Below are 19,204 nucleotides of genomic sequence, written 5' to 3'. Positions count from 1 at the left end.
AACTTGATGGTAACTACCTTAAGGGCAAATGAAATAATAGACTTAGATGTTCCAATGTGTGTGTTTTTCCCAACACTACCAATGAATTCTCCAATTCTTAGAGGACGCTGACCAGGTGTCCCACAATTCAACTCGATTCTGACACTATCTACCTGGAAATAGCATCAGATCCCACATGTTAAGGGCTCAACTCCCACAAGACTGACCTTCCTACCCCATCCCACTGGCCACTTCAGATACCAATGCCAACTAAGAGTCCAGGTTGTCCTCTCTATGGGGCACCTGGTGGCTCAGTCCGGTAAGTGTCTGCCTTCAGCTCAGGTCATAATCCCAGTGTCCTGGGATGGAGCCCCATGTTGGGCTCCCTGTTCAGCAAAGAGCCTGCTTCTCCCTCTCCCTCTACTGCTCCCCCTGCTTGTGCTCTCTTGCTCTCTCTTCCAGGCTGTCCTCTGTGTGCCTTTTTTATTTTATTTTTATTTTTTTTTTGGAAGAGAAAGAGAATGTCTTGGGAGAGGGGCCGAGAGGAGGGAGAGAAAGAATCCTAAGCAGGCTCTACACTTAGCATGGAGTCCAGCGCCCTGAGATCATGACCTGAGCCAAAAATCAAGAGTTGGGGCACTTAACTGACTGAGTCACCCAAGTGCCCCTTCTGTGCTTCTAACCACAGCTATAGATTGGGGTTCTATGGCCCCCTCCTTGGGTGTGATTAGTCTGCTAGGACAACTCACAGAACTCAGAGAAACATTTTACTCACTATATTACCAGCTTATTAGAAAAGGATATACTCAGGAACAATCAGATGGAAGAGAGGCATGCATAGGATAAGGTATGGAGGAAAGTGTGAAGCTTCCAAGCCCTCTTCAAGCACGAATTCTCCCAGCCCCTCCGTGTGTTCATCAACCCAGAAATCCTCCCACCCCTGTCCTTTTGGAGTTTTATGGAGGCTTTGTTACATAGACCTGATTGAATAAATCATTGGCCATTGGTGATTGAACTCCATCTGCAGTCCCTCTCCCCTCCCTGGAAATACTTGGTGGGTGGGGTGTGGTGGGGAGCAGGAACTGAAAGTTCCTGTCCTCTAATCTCATGGTAGGTTCCCTGGCAACCAGCTCCCACCCTTGGGCCTTTCCAAACCTCATTTAATTAACATAAACCCAGGTGAGATTGAAAGAGCTTTATTAAGAATATCAAGATGCCTGTATTACTCTTATCACTTAAGAAATCCCAAGGATTTCAGGAGCTTTGTGCCAGAAACCAGGAACAAAGACTAAATATATATTTCCTAAGATAAATTACAATATCACAGATAGGAAAGCAACAGCTGTATTCTGATCTTCACTGTTGGACAGATGCCCATTGGACAGCCAACACCCTTCCCATATATGCTTGAGAAAGCCTTGGATCCTGGCCTATCTCTTCCTTAGGATGCCTTTTAAAAACCACCTCTCAAGGATACATCTCTTATAAACCCTTTTTTTTTTTAAAAGATTTTATTTATTTATTTGACAGACAGAGATCACAAGTAGGCAGAGAGGCAGGCAGAGAGAGAGAGGAGGAAGCAGGCTCCCCACTGAGCAGAGAGCCTGATTTGGGGCTCGATCCCAGGACCCTGGGATCATGACCTGAGCCGAAGGCAGAGGCTTTAACCCACTGAGCCACCCAGGCACCCCCATCTTATAAACCCTTTTAATAGGTGTCCGGGATGGCCCACCTCCAGGGTCCTCATGCTGGTGTCACCCCTCATGCCAGGTGACCCCTTGGGGAGGGATCCAAACAATCCTCTTTGCTTCCTTTAACCCACCTAACTCCTTTAACCCACCACCCCTGGGGCTACAGCTACTCCCCATACAAGCACATTCCCATTTAGATCACAGATAATCAGTTCTAGGCACAGTCCTTTTACCAATCAAATCTCTTGGGTGGTGCGAAGGCCAGTCTACCGTGTCCTCCAAGTTCCAAGAGCATATATTAAGCTCTCTGAGTAGTATCATTCAGGCCCCTGTCATTTGACCCTAGATAAAGGGAAACACCACTCTCCCTCATCCCAAGGGAGATAGAACCCCTAGCATGAGCGCCTGCAAAGAAATTCTAATCTTCTACCCTCTCTCTCTCTCTGCCTCACCAACCCTTTTCGATGGGCCAGCATGGGGAGGGTCATCTAAGGTTCCCAAAGCTGGTGTTTGACACCTCTCCCCACATCCTGTGTGGGTGGTCTCACAGGACTTCCCCTTGGCACTGACGTTGGGATGGTGCCACCTATTCTCTCCGCTGAAATCGAGACACAAAGAGACCGATCCTGCCATAGGCATTAACATCCTGCCATATTCAGGGTGACAAACAAGCCAGCAGACGTCTCCAGACCTCAAGGATATTTTTCAACTGGGAACATGAAGCTAAATTAAGCGCTTCCTCTGTGGGAGGGAATGTTTGGGGGTGGGGGGTGTCACTTAATTCCAACTCTTTTTCATGAATGAAAAAATAAATAAATAAAAAGCATTCACCGGGAATATCCTCACAGCTCGGAAATTCCACGGTCAACTCGGCTCCCAGCACCACTTCCTGCTTCAGGAGGAAGATGGGTTCCGTTCCAGATATTCTGGGCCCAGCCTTGGCTGGCTTCCCTGGATGGTGTGTTTATTTGGCAATTGCCACATCCTCCCCCCTCCATGTCCCATCAGAGCTTCCCTCCTCCCCAGCCACTTACTAAGGGACAGTGGAGAACAGAAGACCCCTTTCAAGGAATCTCTAGCCCTTCCTCTCTATGCATCCAGCCCCACTCTCAACTCCTCCCTATCACTCAAGGAGCAAACCCGACATTTCCCTGCCTTAATTAAGGCATCTCCCTGCCTTAATTGTCCTTAGCCCTCCAGCCCCTAGAGCTCTTACTTCTGCCCCTATTGCTTGGTGGAAACTATTCTTCATTGATAACATCCTCAGAGGACCTTCGCACATCCTCGTCTGACTTACCCTTTCAGGATCATCCGACCCACTAGCCACTTCCTCCTTCCTTGGCAGCCCTCTTGGGTTCCTTGGCAGCAGGGTCTGGCTTTCCTCTTTACCTTTCTGGCCACTCCTTTTCAGTCCCTTTCTTCTAACTCTTAAATGTGGCAGTTCCTCTGAGTGCAGGGCTCAGCCCACTTCTCTGCAGACGCCCTTTCTTCCTAGGCATGCTTCACTAGCCATGCATTTGCTGGAGCCCCACAAATCTGTACCCGCCGTCTAGATGAGTCCCCTGACCTTTCATATAAACTCCCGACTATCAGATGTCTCCGCTTGGATGAGCCTCAGGAACTTCAAACAAAACACACGCGAAAGGAAGCTCATTTCCCCACCCACCCAGCCATAAAATCCTATTTCTTTTTTTAAATTACCTGACTCATCAAAGGCATAATATCGGTGCAGCTGCTCAAGCCAGAAGTGTGGATGCTTTATCCAGTTTGACTTCTCTCCCTGCTCACCCTCCCACATCTGCTCAAACCCAGCCCTTGCTGCGTGGACCTCTCCAACACCCTCATATCCATCTACTCAGGTCCACTCTTCTACAAACCCCTGGATGACTGTAATACTTCCGGTTCTGTCCTCCTCCAACCCATTCTGTCTTCTGTGGCTCATGTATTCAAACAGTATTTTTGACTAGGTGGGCAGAGAAATTTTTCTAATGTGAGCATCTAACCAAGACGACTTCTGCCCATCCTGACCTGTCCCTGGCTCCCCATCCTCCCCATGGATCTTTCAGAGCTCAGCTTGGATGCCCTCCATCTCTCTGAAATACCCTCTCTGACCACTCCCAGCCTCTGGGAGGCTCCCCTCCCTGGACTCCTCCCCCAGCACCAAGTCCTAGAGCGTCCCACAGCACCCACTGCCTAATTGCCTGTTACCTGCCCTTCGCTTGGGACCGCAGGCTCCCAGAGAACAGGACTGGATCTCGGGCTGAACTGTTCTACTCGTGAAATGTTGGACGAAGAGCTCAATAACCAAACAGGGTCTATTTGGTAACACCAGGGAAGGCTTTGTGGAGGAGGTGGGGCTTCCAATAGACCCTGAATCTGCAGCCGATCTGGACAGGGGAAGCAGTCCAGAGAAACATCCTGTGGAGCCAAATGGGCTGAGGAGGGAGGGTGACGGTCGCTGAACCAGATTGTGGGACATTCCACATGAAACTGGCGCCTAGAGTCTTTGGAATCTTGAAATGTAGATGATGTATTCAGATGTGTTCAGAGTTGAAGGACATCACAATTTACTTACAAATGTTTCAGAAAAACGTATCTACGTACAAATAAAGCAAAGATTTTAAAAATTAGCACTTTTGAACTTAGGTGGAGGGGTATATTGCACACTGGATGGGTGTTTGCTATACTAATCTTCCCATTTCTTTGTGTGTGTGGAGAGGTTTGCGTAAGACCAAGTTGAGGAAGTAAAAGCTTTCCTCTGATAATGGGGGGGTAGGAAAGGAAGCTGGCACTCAAGGAAGGGAGGTGGGGGTGTTTGTCATTACTTTGTGGTTTCATTTTTAATTGTACACATAATTCATCCTGGTTTTAGAAAGTCTAAATGCAAATAAAAGCAAAGCCATGACTAGACAGCACCCAGAAGCCCCGATCCCAGGGAAAAAGAGACTCTAAATGTTTTCCTATATTTCTGTCTGGTCTTTTTTATTTTTGTTCAACTAAATTCCTTTTCTCTGTCACCCCCAGGCCTCTGGATATGTTTAGGGTGAAAATGACCCAGGTTTTGCTGGTTTTACTCCCAACTCAGGATGTTAGACCCCTGCTGTCCCAAAGCAGAGAGGTGCTGGAGCCCAGACAGGTCCCCGCACTGTCCTGTCCAGCAACAGCTGCCATGCTCCCAGGGGGCTCCTACAGGGTAGCAGGTGAGAGCAGAAGCAGGCAGCAGTCGGGAGGCCCTGGGCAGAAACAACACGACACGGAGGGCATGACTGACACCTCTGGGGGTTTAGTAGAGTGGGTGATGGGCCGTGATGGGACTTCTGTACTATCGATCTGTAATAGAACCCGAGCCCCAGGCTCAAGCATGTAAATGCACCTCTAAGTACACACCTGCAAACACATCCCTGCACACACACACATACACACACACCTCTGCATGCACACTCGCACACATGCACGCACGCCTTCTGCTCTGATACCCACTGGGGAAGCTAATTCATGCCCTGCCTTTGGTTTGGTTTGGTTTGGTTTGGTTTAGTTTTCCCTCATTGAAGACAGCAAGTAAACATTTTCTTCTCTCTCCTCTCAGGAAGGGCAGTTGGGGAAGAGAATAATCGCCATTTTTGTTGTTGTTGTGGTGGTGGTGGTGGTGGTTTTTAATTTCCCTGGGAAATATGTCCCTGTGATGTCTTGACCAAGGACAGATTCTTTGCGATCAAGCTGTCTTTGAGACCAGGAGGAAAATGGCCCCCTCCCCGCAGTGGTGATCAGCAGCACTTGAGATGTGGGTAGGGGGGTGGGGGAGGGCAGCTCCTAGGACTGCAGAAGGCCCTCCTGACTGACTTGGAACCAGCTTGCAGGGGACAGGAACCCAGCATAGTCATCTTGGTAGGCAAGGGCTTGGAGCCAAGTTTATTTTTATTTTTCCAAAGCAAGTCAACAGACATTTTCTTTCTACATCAGAGTGTCACGGGGTCACTCATACCTGTTGCACCAATGACAGCTCTAGGCATTTGGGATAAGTAGCAACTTGGTGCGATTAAAGTCTAACCATTAAAGCCTTGACCCAATTCACAGAGGGGATGTGGAGAGTAATTCCCACCGGTATGTCCCACCTTGAGATAAAGGGTCAGGCTGTGACATCTCAACCATCAGTCCTTGGCTGCGGCCCACTGGTGGGGGGCAGGGGAGGCAAATGTGTACAGAATCTCACAGGCCTTTCTGGACATAGAAATTCAGCACCAGGCAGCGCTCAAGCGAAGGTTCAGCTGGAAGCTGTTAGCAGCCAGCACTCACTTCCAGGAGTGGGGGGGGGGGTGATGGGTTATCTGCACATCCCAGAGATCTAAGCAGGTACCAGATCCTCCCCTCCTACCCCTTGGGGACCAGCAATGGCTGCATGCTGTTTTTACTGCAGCTCCAAGAGCTTCTCACACTTGAGCAAGCATTCCCGGGGCGAGGGGGGGGCAGGGGGGTCTCCCGCAAACACACATTGCTGCCTCCCACCCAGGTCTGGTGTGGGGCCTGAGAATGTGCATTTTAACAAGTTCCCTTCCAGTCTGAAGTCCATTCTTTGAGAAGCACAGCTCTAAGCATTCGGGACAAGCAATCCTAAGCGCTTAAAGGCTGAGTTGTGAGAACAGATGGGCTTTCCTGATAAAATGGCATTAACATGTGCTCAGCTCCCTGTGCTACACCAGTTCGGGGCAGGGTTTGAGGGAAGCACAAAGAGAAGGCGGGAGAGGTCCGCAGTGGAGAAGGCTTAGCTGCCACGGCAGGAGGCTCTTACCCTGGCTGGGAGCCTGAGCTTTCTGAATGAAGAATAGGGACAGGGAGCCCTGGCTTCTCTCCTGGAGGCCACAAGGACTCGGGCTCTGAGAGCCACTTCCAGGCCTTCACATCCCACCAATGACCCCCAGGGAATGGTGCTCTCCTTCAGCGGCAAAGCCGGCCAAGAAGTTCTTCCCACAGCTACCCATGAGAAGCCAGGACCTGAGAGCAGAAGGGACATGTCCATGGACCCAGCTCGCAAGAAGGAAACTCAGGTTTGATCCCAGGCCTCCCGAGTGACTCTCACAAGCAAAGAGAGGCCTGTTGTGTGGGCGGTTCTCTCCAGATCCCTCTCACACTCAATGGCAGACCAGTGGAGCAAAGCATCTGTGGCTCCCCGACCCCAGCCAGTGCTCTTAGCCTTTGCAGGGTCTGGGAAGCCCTCTGGACATTCTCACACAAAACACTTCACAAACTAGATGCATGGGGTTGCCCCCATGGCAATGCAATTAATTTCTCCAGTGGCCTCCAACTGGGTTGTCCTAAAATTTAACTCCATTCTGATCCTATCTACCTGGGGGTAGCCTCAGACCCCACAGGTAAAAACTAGCACCCAATTCACAATGTTAATTATTAAAATTTCATTTTTATCAATACAAAATTAATAATTTATTAATTTATTATTTTATCATTTTATATTTATAATTTTAATTTATAAATTAAATCGTATTTTATTTATATTTAATTATAAATAATTCTACTTAATTATTTATAAATAACTTTTATTTCTAAATATATTTATACATGATATATATAAATATTCATAATAATTATATTTAATTATTTATAAATAATTTTGATATATAAATTAAATTAATAAAACATATTTAATTAATAAAAATATTAAAAGGGAACTATCACCTGATCCAGCAAGGCCACTTCTGGTGAAGTATCCAAACAAAAAGCAAATAGGATCTCCAAGAGATTATCTGCACCCTGACTTCACTATGATTCACAATAGCCAAGATATGGAAACAACAGGAGTGTCTGTTAACAGGTGAATGGATAAGGAAGATGTGGGATGTGTGAGTGAGTGTGTGTGTGTGTGTGTGTGTGTGTGTAAAATGGAATACTGCTCAGCTCATGAGAAAGAAGGAAATGCTGCCATTTGCAACAATTTGGATGAAACTTGAGGACATCATGCTAAGTGAAATAAGCCCTACAAAAGCAAATACTGTATGATCTCACTTATGGAGCTAAGAAAGTAAACCTTAAAAGTCCTGATCACACACACACACACAAAAAAGGTAATTCTGTAGCAAGATGGCAGTGGAAACCAACTAGGGTGATAATCATTTTGCTGTATATAAGTGTATCAAATGAACACAATGTATACCACTTAAACAATGTTATATGTCAATTACATCCCAATAAAGCTAGGGGCAAATAGACTGCTCCTCACCTCAAGGGCCAATCACAAGTCCAGGCCACCCCTACTTCAGACTGACCAGCTGTAAATCAGGGATCCCCACACCCCCTCCTCAGCTCCAGTAATTTGCTAGGGTGCCTCACAGATTCAGGGAAATATTTATTTATACTTTCATTACCAGGTTAATAGAAGAAATACAGATTAGCAACCAGATGAAGAAACTCCTAGGAGTTTGGGAAGCCCATCCAGAGGCTATATAGGGACCAGCCCCCCAAATCACCTCATTAGCATACACACAAGTATGATCAGTAGGACTCATTACAAATAACAAAAGACCCTCCTATCACCTAAGAAATTCGAAGGGTTTCGAGATACTCTGTGCCAAGAATGGAGACAAACACGAAATACATGTATTTCTTATTACACTCCACATAAACTGACTTTAAGCAAAAAGGGAATCCTCTTTGTTCATATAATTGAAAGTTTCTAGGGTAACCAGCTTCAGGAATGGGGCTCAATATCTGCTTTTCAGCCCTGTTGTCTTCCTGGTTGGCCTCTGTCCTGGATTTAAGGTCAGGAGGTCCAGACCTCATTAGCCCTCAGCAGGTCCAGCAAGAAAGAACCTCTTCTTGGTAAGAAAGGTCCTGGGATCAGCTTTGATTAAGGCTGATTGGCTGATTGGTTTAGGTCAATGGTAAGCTAGGGGACTAACAGGAAGAGGAGCAGATGGGACGAGAATACTAGAAAAGGAAGAGCTCTTCAGCAAGTGCTGTTCACAGGTCTATCTGCCTTGCTGTCTGCTCACCTGGTTGCCTAGTTATCTGATTCTCTGCTTATCTGATTACCTAGTCACCTGATCAAAGGTGATCTCTCTGGGGCTGAGGTGCTGACTGAGGAAACCAGCTTGCCTCCATCAGGCTCTGAAGCTGAAAGGAAAAGACACAACATCTAGGTCCCTGTTTCCCAGTTAGCTGTAAACGGAGGCTCCAGTGGACATCTTTGGGAAAACATGAGGGAGGGTCCGACTTCTGCAAGAAGCCAGAGAGTGGACCCTGACTGGAGTTCCTGGATACTTACCTCCTGACCTAGTTGTCCCAAGGGACTGAGAGCTACAAAGTCAGATTTGGGAGTACAACAGAGAACAAAGATTCTTATACCAGTCAGGATCCCAAAAGGAAATAGATGCAAATTCAATTCAGGAAAATCCTGGGAGAGTTTGATAAAGGGAGTATTTACAGAGAGCCTTGGGCGGGGTATCAGGACATCTGGGGGTGGGGGAGGCAGAATGTGGGAGGTAACAGTAGTGACAACTGGACTCTATGATGAGCCTAGGGGCTGGCCCGCCAAGAGCAGAGGGCTATCAGCTAGGAGAGTCAGACCCTAAAGGCAGGGATGGCTCTGTGGAGGAAGCTGTCTCACTAGAAGCTGGGACCTGGGACAGGGACCTAGCCAGGATAGGAGGTTCTGGAAGGGAGCTGGTGGAATAAGTGCCCCACCCCTCTCATTACCCCTTCCCTTCAATCTCCTGCTACTGCTCCCATTGGTTCCACTCCAAGGGGAAGCCAGAATGCCTGCAGCCCACTGGGGCAATCACGCAGCCCAGGGTCCTGGGGCACAGAGCTAGGAGGAGAAGCTGGGAGGGTGGGCCCAGAGAGAGCTGGGAGCACCCCTGAGTGCAAGGAATACGTCTGGAGGCTCTCCAGGGGCTGCTGAAACCTAAACCCAAGGGTCTGATGATTGCCCACGGAAAAGGAAAGGAGCCTCAACGGATCCTCCCCATACCCCAGAGCAGACACAACCTACATAGCAGCCCCTGTAGGCAGGGCTGGGACCCACTGGGTGGGAGGCAGAAACTGTCCCTCAGGCTGTCAGAACTCCAGGACTCTGAAGCAGGGGCAGGGCACCAGTGAGAAAAGCCACCTGCGCAGAGAACACTGGCTCCAAGTATCTCTTGGCTACTTGGATATCGGGACAACAGATGTTCTGAGCTGGGGAAGGGGTACATTTTGACTCCATGTTCTTGTATCCTCTCTGAGCAGCTCCAGGGCCACACCTTAGTGCAAGGGAAGTTCTGACCAACTTGAGCGTGCTGACAGAAGGATCACAGTCAGAGCCGGGTTGTAGGCAAGTGCCACCGGGGCATCCACGCAGGGCCCTACACGTGACTTACTTCTCCCTTGTCATTGTCTGGCAAGTCTGTATAATTTCATAACCTGCATTTCCTAACCCTTATAACCTGCATTTTCGTGTTGCACAGAGTGCCCCAGATTGCGTAGCTGGTCCTAGCTACAGTTTGCTAACTTTTGCAAAGCCTACCTGGAAGAGGGCGATGAGCCCCGCCCCAGACCTCCTGCAGAGACAGCACGATTGCCAGGGTGGGGGAGAGAGTTCAGCTGTGGGGTGAGGAGCGTGACTTTGGAGTCCCTTACATCCAGCCACACAGAGGAAAGTCTACTGCTTCCGGGGACAGGAGCAGCCCCCCACAGAACGGGGAGATCAAGGGCAAACCATCCCCAGGAGACAGCCATAGAGGACTGTGGAGTTCTGGTGACACTGACTATCAGACAAGGCCTGTGCCCCCAGCCCTGGCAGGCTGCAGGCGGAAGGGCCACATCACTTCCAGGTCCCCAGCCCAAGACAGTCCAGGTTCTGAGAGCATCAGCTGCCCTGGCCAAGGTGCCAGGGTCATCTGGCAGTCCATGGTGCCTGGTGTCCTCTTACACCCTATGACATCAACAGGGGCATCTTAGATGTCTGGGGCGGGGTGGGGGGGTGGGATGGGAGGAGGAGCCTGAACCAGCCCGTGTGGCCCAAGGGAAGGAGGTCAGGAGTGGTGGGGCAGGAAGCCACCAGAGCTCCAAGCCCCTTTGGGTCTCCTCTATCCCTCATCCTCGGATATTCTGACAAGGCCATTCCTGTGGGTACGGGGAGTCACAGAGATGGGCTAGAGAAGGGCGAGTGCTAGGTCTACACCCTGACGGCAGAAATCTGAGGACCCCCCTCTCCATAGGGCAATAACCAGGCCCTTCCAGAAGTGCCATAAGATAGACACAAGTATTATCCTCATCGCACAGAGTTTGACGCACACAGGGTAGCAGCAGTCAGAGGAAGCCCCTGGCAAAGAGAGGGAGGAGCCGACTGCTGGAAGTCATGACCTTGGGGAATGGGTGGAGCTCAACAGCACCCTCTTTCCTGGCAAGGGTGTGGGCCTCGGCACCCTGACTGCAGTGCAGAAAGGGAAGCGGGGTTGCTGGGCACAGAGTACACGGTCTGCGAGACCCTGGGCTAAAAGCCCTTTATCAACCAGCTCTCTCTTCTAATAACCCATGAGAAAAGCTCTTACTAATTGCCTCCACTTCAGGGACAAGGAAACCAAAGCTCAGAATGATGTTGTGCTGCCCAGATCACACCCAAAATGGCAGAGCTGAAATTCAAACCCAGGTCAGTTTGAGTCCAGGGAACGTACAAAGAGCACAGGGCAACATGGAAGATGCAGGAGGGAGGAGACAGACTTTCTTGCCCTAGGGAGCCGCTGAAGATTTCTGAACCAGTAACACAGTCGGGTTAGGGGCTCTCAAGAGGTTCCTCCAGGGCTGTGGGAAGAGCAGAGGGATTTGGGGCCAGACTGGAGGCAGAAAAGGCCATGAAAGTTTTTTGCATTTGTGGGCACTTGGCCTAGCCCATGCTTACCAGTGGTCCTGTGCTGCCCCCAGGCGGTAGTCCCACAGAATTGCTTCCTTTGCCTTCTAGCAAGTTCCCCGGTGATGCTCATGGTCTAGAGACCACACTTTGAGAACCACAGGCTTCGCTATTTTCAAGGCACCCTCTGGTCAAGCTGTCCTGTGAGGAGAAGGGGATTAAAGAGATCCTGACCTTTAAGAACCGTGACCTTGGAACGCCTGGGTGGCTCAGTAGTTAAGTGTCTGCCTTCGGCTCAGGTCATGATCCTCGGGCCCTAGGATCAAGTCCCGCATAGGGCTCCCTGCTCAGCGGGGAGCCTGCTTCTCCCTCTGCCTGACACTCCCCCTGCTTATGCCTTCTTTCTCTGTCAATGGAGAAATAAAATCTTAAAAAAAAAAAAAAAGAACTGTTGACCTTGGGGGCGCCTGGGTGGCTCAATTGGTTGAGCGTTTGCCTTTGGCTCAGGTCATGATCTCAGGGTCCTGGGATAGAGCCCTGCCTAGGGCTCCCTGCTCAGTGGGGAGTTTGCTTCTTCCTTTCCCTCTGACCCTCCTCCATGCTTGTGGGGTGTGTGTGTGTGTGTGTGTGTAATAAATAAATAAAATTTTTAAAAAGAAGAAAGAAAAACTGTGACCTCAGATGTCTCAGATGGGAGACACCGGAAGCAGGTGAAGAGGGCTTCTGAGAGTACTGGGCTCAGAGAACAGCTAGGATTCAAAAGATCCCACTCCTGGAGGAGGCAGGAGTTTGGAGACTGTGAAATGGCTGCCTCGTTTTCCTATATCCTCTTTAATGACAGAAAAATATTTTTTATCGCTGTTCTAAGCATTTTACACATCCTAATTCAATTAATCCTCACAAATCTGTGAAGTAAATTCTCTCCTTAGCCTCCTGTATGAGCAGAGTTGCAGCCTACCTCCCCTCCAGAATTGATATTTGGTGTCCTAACTGCCAAAACCTCAGAGTGTGGCTGCATTTGGAAATATGTCTTTAAAGACGTAACTAAGTTCAAACGAGGTCATTTGGGTGGGCCTGAAGCCAATATAACCACTGTCTTTATAAGAGGAGGAAATTAGAAGAGTCGCAGGTAGAGGGAGGACCATCTAGCAGCAGAGGCCTGGGAAGAAATCAGACCTGCCAAAACCTTGATCTTGGACCCAGAACTGTGAGAAAACAAATTTCTGTTGTCCAAGCCAACCAGCTTGTGATAGTGAGTTATGGCGGTCCTTGCAGACTAATGCATTTTCATTGTACAGATAGAGAAACTGAGGCACGCCAAGGTTAATGAATGTGCCAACAGCTACCTGAGCCCTCCCAGCCATGTCCTTTTCTTTCCAAGCCACTAGGCACTCTGCTTACCTGCCCTCATGCCCTCCCCCAACTACAGAGTGAACATTTTTGCAACTCTCATTGGACTGCTAATACGGTCATCTAAAACACATCTTGCCACGCTCCTCCCACTTCCAACCCTTCTTCCCCACTGCAGCATACCATCCCTCTTCACCCCAGGGATTTTTCTCTGACCCAAATCAATGTTGTCCCTATTCTGTCTAAAGCCCTCAATGGCTCCCCACTGAAAAGGATGCAGCTTTTCAAAGCCAGTTGTGGCCATCGTGACACACCACCCCGCAACAGTTCGACACATGTTGTCTCTCCAGAGAGGCAGGATGGACCCCAACAACGGGCATGCCAAGTGGGTATTTAGGTGATGACCACAACCACTGGAGGTCTCTCTTCTCTTGCTTTGGCTTATTAACTGGTTCTGCTCGTGCTTGTGTTATGAGCTGTGCTGGTTTGTGCTGCCTATGCTGAGTCCTACTGAAGCATCAGTAATAGATCATCAATAATAGATTTTTCCAGCCAACACTGGAATTTTCCATAGTTGGCATTTAGGAACAGGAGTATGGGATTAAGGCCCTCCTTAATGTGGCCTTGGGTCATGTACCTTGGCCTGGACCTACCTGTATGTCTCATTGCACTGTATGTCAATTTCAGCATAAGCCATGACCGATGCCAGGCTCAGAGGAATGACCCTTACTGTGACCATTGGGTATGTGACTGATGCCCTCATATGGCAGAGAGCAGTCATCCTGTGGCCTGCTGAGGTTCACATTTCTAAGAAGCAGATGGCTCCACTGAAGCCTATGAGCCTTAAAAGAAAAAGACGCCATGGTCCCAAAATGGCACAGACCCAAGGCTATTCCTTCAAAACACATGCTTCACCTCCTTCTTCACCTAATGTAGCCCTGCCACCTTGGAACCCAGTTACCATGACCTTCTTAATATGACTTCTTTCATAATTATTTTGAGTTTCATCTATGTTGTTGCAGGTATCAATAGTTTACTTTTATTCCTGGGCAGTGTTTCCTTATATGCCATGATTTGTTTACCCAATCATCTGTTGATGAACATTTGGGTTGTTCACAAACAAACAAAGTTGCTATGAACATTCACATACAGGTCTTTGTATGAACATTTTCTTTCTCTTGGGTAAATACACAGGAAGGAAATGGCTTGGTCGTATCATAGGTGTATGTCTAACTTTTTAAGGAATACCAAGCTCTTTTTCAAAGTGGTTGTACCACTTTCATTCCCAACAGCCCTGAGTGAGAGTTCCAGTTGACCTTCACCCTCAATGACACTTGTTGTGGTCTTTCTCTTTATTTCAGTTATTCTTGTAGGTGTGTAGTAAGATTTTTATTGTGGTTTAATTTACATCTCCCTAATGACTAGCTAGGCTGAATGCTGAACATCTTTTTGTGCATTTATTTGCTATCTGTATCTCTTCTTTGGTGAAGTATCAGTTCAAATCTTTCCCCATATTTTGTTGTTGGTTTTCTTACTGTTGAGTTTTAAGAGTTCTCTATATATTCTGAATACAAATAATATATCTTGATGGTCTACACCTACATTAGCCAATATGGTAGACCTTAGCCATAGGCAGCTATTGGACACTTGAAATGTGGCTGGTCTGAATTGAGATTTGTTATAAGTATAAAATGCACAGCAGATTTTGAATTATAAAATTCTCCAATTTATAAAGTATCTCCTTATTAATTTGTACATTGATCTTAGGTCACAGTAAAAGGTTTGAACAGCTTGGGTTAAATAAAATATATAACCACAAGTGATTTCATCTTTGTTTTTAACGTGGCTACTAGAAGAATTGGAATTACACAAATGACTCACATTATATTTCTGTTGTACAGCACTTTGAACCAATCATAACAATATTCTGTATTAGGGTTCTCCATGGAAATAAATCAATAGAATTGATTGATTGATCGATTGATTGATTTTAAGGAATTGGCTTATGTGATTATGGAAGAAGGCAAGTTGCAACTGCTACAGGGTGAGTCAGCAAGGTGGAGACCCAAAAGAGCTGGCAGTTTCGTTCCAGTCTAAGTCCAAAGGCCTGATAACCAGGATTGTGTTGGTGTGATTCCCATCCAAAGGCTGGCAGGCTCCAGACCCAAGAAGACCTGATGTCCTGGTTCAAACCTCAAAGCAGGGAAAAAGTCAATGTCCCAGTTTGAAAGAAGTCAGCTAGGAAGAATGCTGTCTTACTTGGGAGAGAGTCAGCCTTTCTATTCTATTCATATCTGCAACAGAGTGAAACCTACATTAGGGAGGGCAATGTGCTCCACTGGGTCAACCAATTTAATGTCAATCTCATCCAAAAATACCCTCACAGAAGCACCTAGAATAATACTTGACCAAAATATCTGGGCACCCTGTGGCCCAGTCAAGTTGACACATAAAATTAAGCATCATATGATCCATTTTCCAGCCTCCCTCAAAGCCAGAACCAACGACCCATTTATGGGTAATGAGATGTGAAGGGAAATCTGCTCAGGGAGTCCTAGGAAAACTTTCGCCCCCATAGAAGGAGACATGATTAGCACCTTCTTCGTGTCTCCCCAGCTTACATGTGGATGTGACACCTATATCTGGAGTAACTATATCTTATAACAAATGAGGGAAGAAACATCAACATGCTAAAGATAATGAAGGAGAAATATGGAAAGAGCCTGGGGGCCCAGTGGTATTTTGGGTCACTAAAACAAAAACAGCAATCGGCTTGCCTTTGGATTTCTTCCTAGGTGGTTAAAATAAACCCTTATTAAGTTCACTGTCACATGTTGTTGTTGTTACTTGCAGCCAAACATATTCCTAACTGATATTAGAAGAAAAGGGGGCACTATTTGAGGCATTAGGGATTACAATGACCTTGGGATGGGAAGACTCATTTTATTTGTTTATTTTTAAAGATTTTGTTTCTTTGACACAGAGAGAGAGAGAGCTAGAGGAGAGTGTGAGCAGGGAGAGGGGCAAAGGGAAAAGCAGACTCCCTGCTGATCCCAGACCCTAAGATCATGACCCGAGCCAAAGGCAGACACTTAACCAACTGAGCCACCGGGGCAGCCCGGGAAGACTCATTTTAAGGGGGTGGGGGGGTGGTGGTATAACATGTAAACAAGATAATGTAAGACTGTGGTAATTACTATGAAGGAAAATAAATAGAGGGAACTGGGTACAGCTGCTTTGTGATATGATCGTTAAACTAAGCTGTAAAGAATTGATAAGAAGCTGGACACACACACACACACACACACACACGAGAAAAGGATTTTCCAGGCAGAGGGAACAGCAAGTGAAAGCATTCTGGGATGGAAAAGAGCTGGTGACAGGACTGAAGGAAGGCGTGGGACCAGAGGAAGCAATGAAGAGTGTGTAAGGGTGAGGCTGGGGAAAGAGGCAAGCTCCAGATCATGAAGGGTTTGAGGGGGCCACAGGATGTAACTGGGTGTTTAGGTGCAACAGGGAAGTCTTGAAGGGTTTTGTGTCATACCCACATGGTGTCAAGTAAGAGAATTCTAGTTGCCGTGTGCAATGTGGACACTGGAAGACCAGCAGGAAGAGGTTGCATTATGCGGTAGAAATAAAATAGATAATCACACATAAAGTTGCATAGCTAAGATGGAACATATGATGGAAATTCACAGCAACAAGATCGGTAGATCTTGAGACACCAAAGCTCTCAAATCTGTAATTACATTGGGACGCCTGCGTGGCTCAGTCTGTAAAGTTCAGACTCTTGGTTTTGGCTCAGGTCATGATCTCAGGGTGGTGAGATCCAGCTCCAGGAGCTCCGCACTCGGGGGGCGGGGGGGCGGGGAGATGGGGGGGGTGTCTGCCTGAGGATTATCTCCTGCCCCTCCCCCCCACTCATTTATATTCTTTCTTTCTCTCTAAAATAAATCTTTTTTTTTTTTTTTATTTAATCTGCAAGTACACCAAATCCACCAACGACCTCAGATTACAGGATTTGGTCTGATTCTTTCCACTTGTCATAAGATGAATTTGTGATCCAAAGAGGGGATATTTGGCTCAAGGCCACAAAAATCACTCAAGGAATCAACCAGCTCCTTACCCTACCTTCCGTGCCCGGTCCTCACGAACCTCAAGGCTTTCTGAGCCAAATTACCATGCGTTTCCCCACAATAAACCCACCATGGCCTTTGCTGGGAAAACTACCCTCAACTTTGCCAGCTACAAGTGTTTACCTGACCCCAATCCCAGCTCTCCTCAGTCCCAGCGTTCCACTTCTGGAAAAACAAGTAGGCTGGGGCTGGGGCTGGGGGCGGGGTGGGGTTTGGTGGCGGCAAACGATCTGGGAGTCACCATAGTTCTCACCAGATCCACGAGGGGGCAAAAGAGAGCCAACGGACCGGCTGCCATCCTTTCTCTGGCTCCCAACCCGGGGAGGAAGTGGAATTGAGAGAGAAGAGGAGGCCCAGCTTTGGGCTGGGATGGGGAAGCAGGGGCCGAGGGAAAGGGAAACCTCAGGAGCACTTCAACTGCTCCCTTTGCCATCATAACCAAGGTGTTAGGCACAGCGCGGTTTGACCTGAGACTCACCGGGGGAGGGGGCGGGGCTTTTACATCTCAGTCAGCCATTGGCTGCGGGCTGCTGGGGGTGGGGACACCTAGCCTAACCAAGCTCCGAGTACAGTTTGAGATCATTCTCAGGGGAAAAAAGCCTATATAGGTGACCCAGCCGCAGGCACTAAGCACCCCAGCTGCGGGGTGGTGCCCCAGCCTGTAAAGGGATCCGGGAGAGTTACCAACAAGCAGCCATTTAAGTCTCCTCTCCTGTTTATTCCTGCCCCCTTCCAGTCTCTCTCGCTCTTTCCAGGGTGGGAACAGGGGAGCCTATCCTAAGACGGACCCCGGACCCCGACACTCGGAGAGAGTTTTCAGAGCATCTGGACAAAGTCTGTGAGTCTAATGGGTCCTGAGGCCCGGCCTCCCGCCCTGGATCCTCTTGCCAAGCCCAGGGGAATCTCTCTTGCACAACATTTGCCTGTCTCCTATTTCCTGCCTGACTTAAGAAGGATTAGGTCATACTTTTAGCGTTTGACCTATTTCTTTTTCTCCAGAGGACTAGGCTAACTTTTTCCACTTTATGCCTGGGAGGAGGGGGCGGTGGGGGGGATCCCCATTCTCAGCACTCTATCACTTAAACCAAAGGGGGTTTGTGACTCTGAACCAAAAAAAAAAAAAAAAAAAGCTTATTGCAGCAGGAATACCCCATACCAGCTAAGATACTCACCCACCTAGCCTCTGTTGCCTTCTGGAGTCCACTAAGCACCATAAAGTTGGAGAAAAGGAAAGTCCAGCATCTGAATCTCCTTCCTGTGACTGAGGATATCCCTACTGACTGGTCCGCACAGAAATTACATGAGATGTTTTTCACTTTCATTTCCAAAACTGGGGGCGTTAGCCAATAAGGTGTTTCCACTCAGGTCTTTGAGTTCTGCAGCAAATGATGCAAGGAAGGGGGAACTATAGAGGATTCCTCCTGGTAGTGGTGGTGGCTGTGGAGTGCCCCCTCACCCTGCCCATGCTCCAGCAGTGTGGTTTTGACCATGGTGCTGACTACCCAACCCCCACCCTTTGTGCCTGTGTGATCTCTGGGTCTAGTTGTCCAGTGGTCCTGTGAGCTCATCAATACCCTTTGATGAGGTTTCTTTTCTGCTCTAGTCACAGGCTGTATCTGCTGCTTGCCACTCGGACCCGATGAATGCAGGGTCTTTGGAAGGTTGGGGCAAGGAGAGTTGATAGGATCTTGATTGGATCTGACTTGCACTTTAAAGAAATCCAACCACAGTGAGGACAAAATGTGAGTAAACCAGTTAGACCGACAGTTAGGGCTCCTCGGGCTGGGGTGATGACGGTGGGAGAAGTTGAACGGAGCTTTAGAGGCGAAATCAATTTGCCTGGGTGATATAGTGGATGTTGGAGAAAAGGAGCCATCACAATGTCACACAGGTTTCTTTCTTTTGTAAATGGGCAATGTGGTAGACTGATGGCAAAAATGGTCCCATTTCTCTTCCCTCCCATTAAAGTGACTTTGTAGCTCCTCCCGTGAAGGGGCAGAGCCTATTTCCAAACCCCTTCAAGCAGGGCTTAGCCTTGAGACTTGTTTGGCCAAAAGAGGGTGGTGGAAGTGACAGTGTGTTAGTTCCAAGTCATGACTCCATGAGGCCTTGCATATTTTCACTTGCTTTCCCAAACCCCTGCAATTGTTATGTGAACAAGCCTGGACTGGTCTGCTGGAGGGCCATTCCACACCAGCCAACTCCCAGCCAGT

At 48.1% G+C, this 19,204-nt stretch overlaps 1 protein-coding gene across 1 annotated transcript in view; it reads right to left on the bottom strand.

Moving 5' to 3' along the window:
• LOC122915392 (translation initiation factor IF-2-like) overlaps window positions 1–18,481 on the bottom strand; it is a 50,297-nt gene extending 31,816 nt beyond the window's left edge. The window contains exon 1 of the mRNA XM_044262207.1: window positions 18,448–18,481. Coding sequence (XP_044118142.1) covers window positions 18,448–18,481 — 34 coding nt within the window. The remainder of the gene's footprint in view (window positions 1–18,447) is intronic.
• Between the last annotated feature and the right edge of the window lie 723 nt (window positions 18,482–19,204).

This window comes from Neovison vison, chromosome 8 (genome assembly GCF_020171115.1).
Source record: "Neovison vison isolate M4711 chromosome 8, ASM_NN_V1, whole genome shotgun sequence".
Taxonomy (NCBI): Eukaryota; Metazoa; Chordata; class Mammalia; order Carnivora; family Mustelidae; genus Neogale; species Neogale vison.
This window is presented reverse-complemented; position numbering and strand designations above follow the sequence as displayed.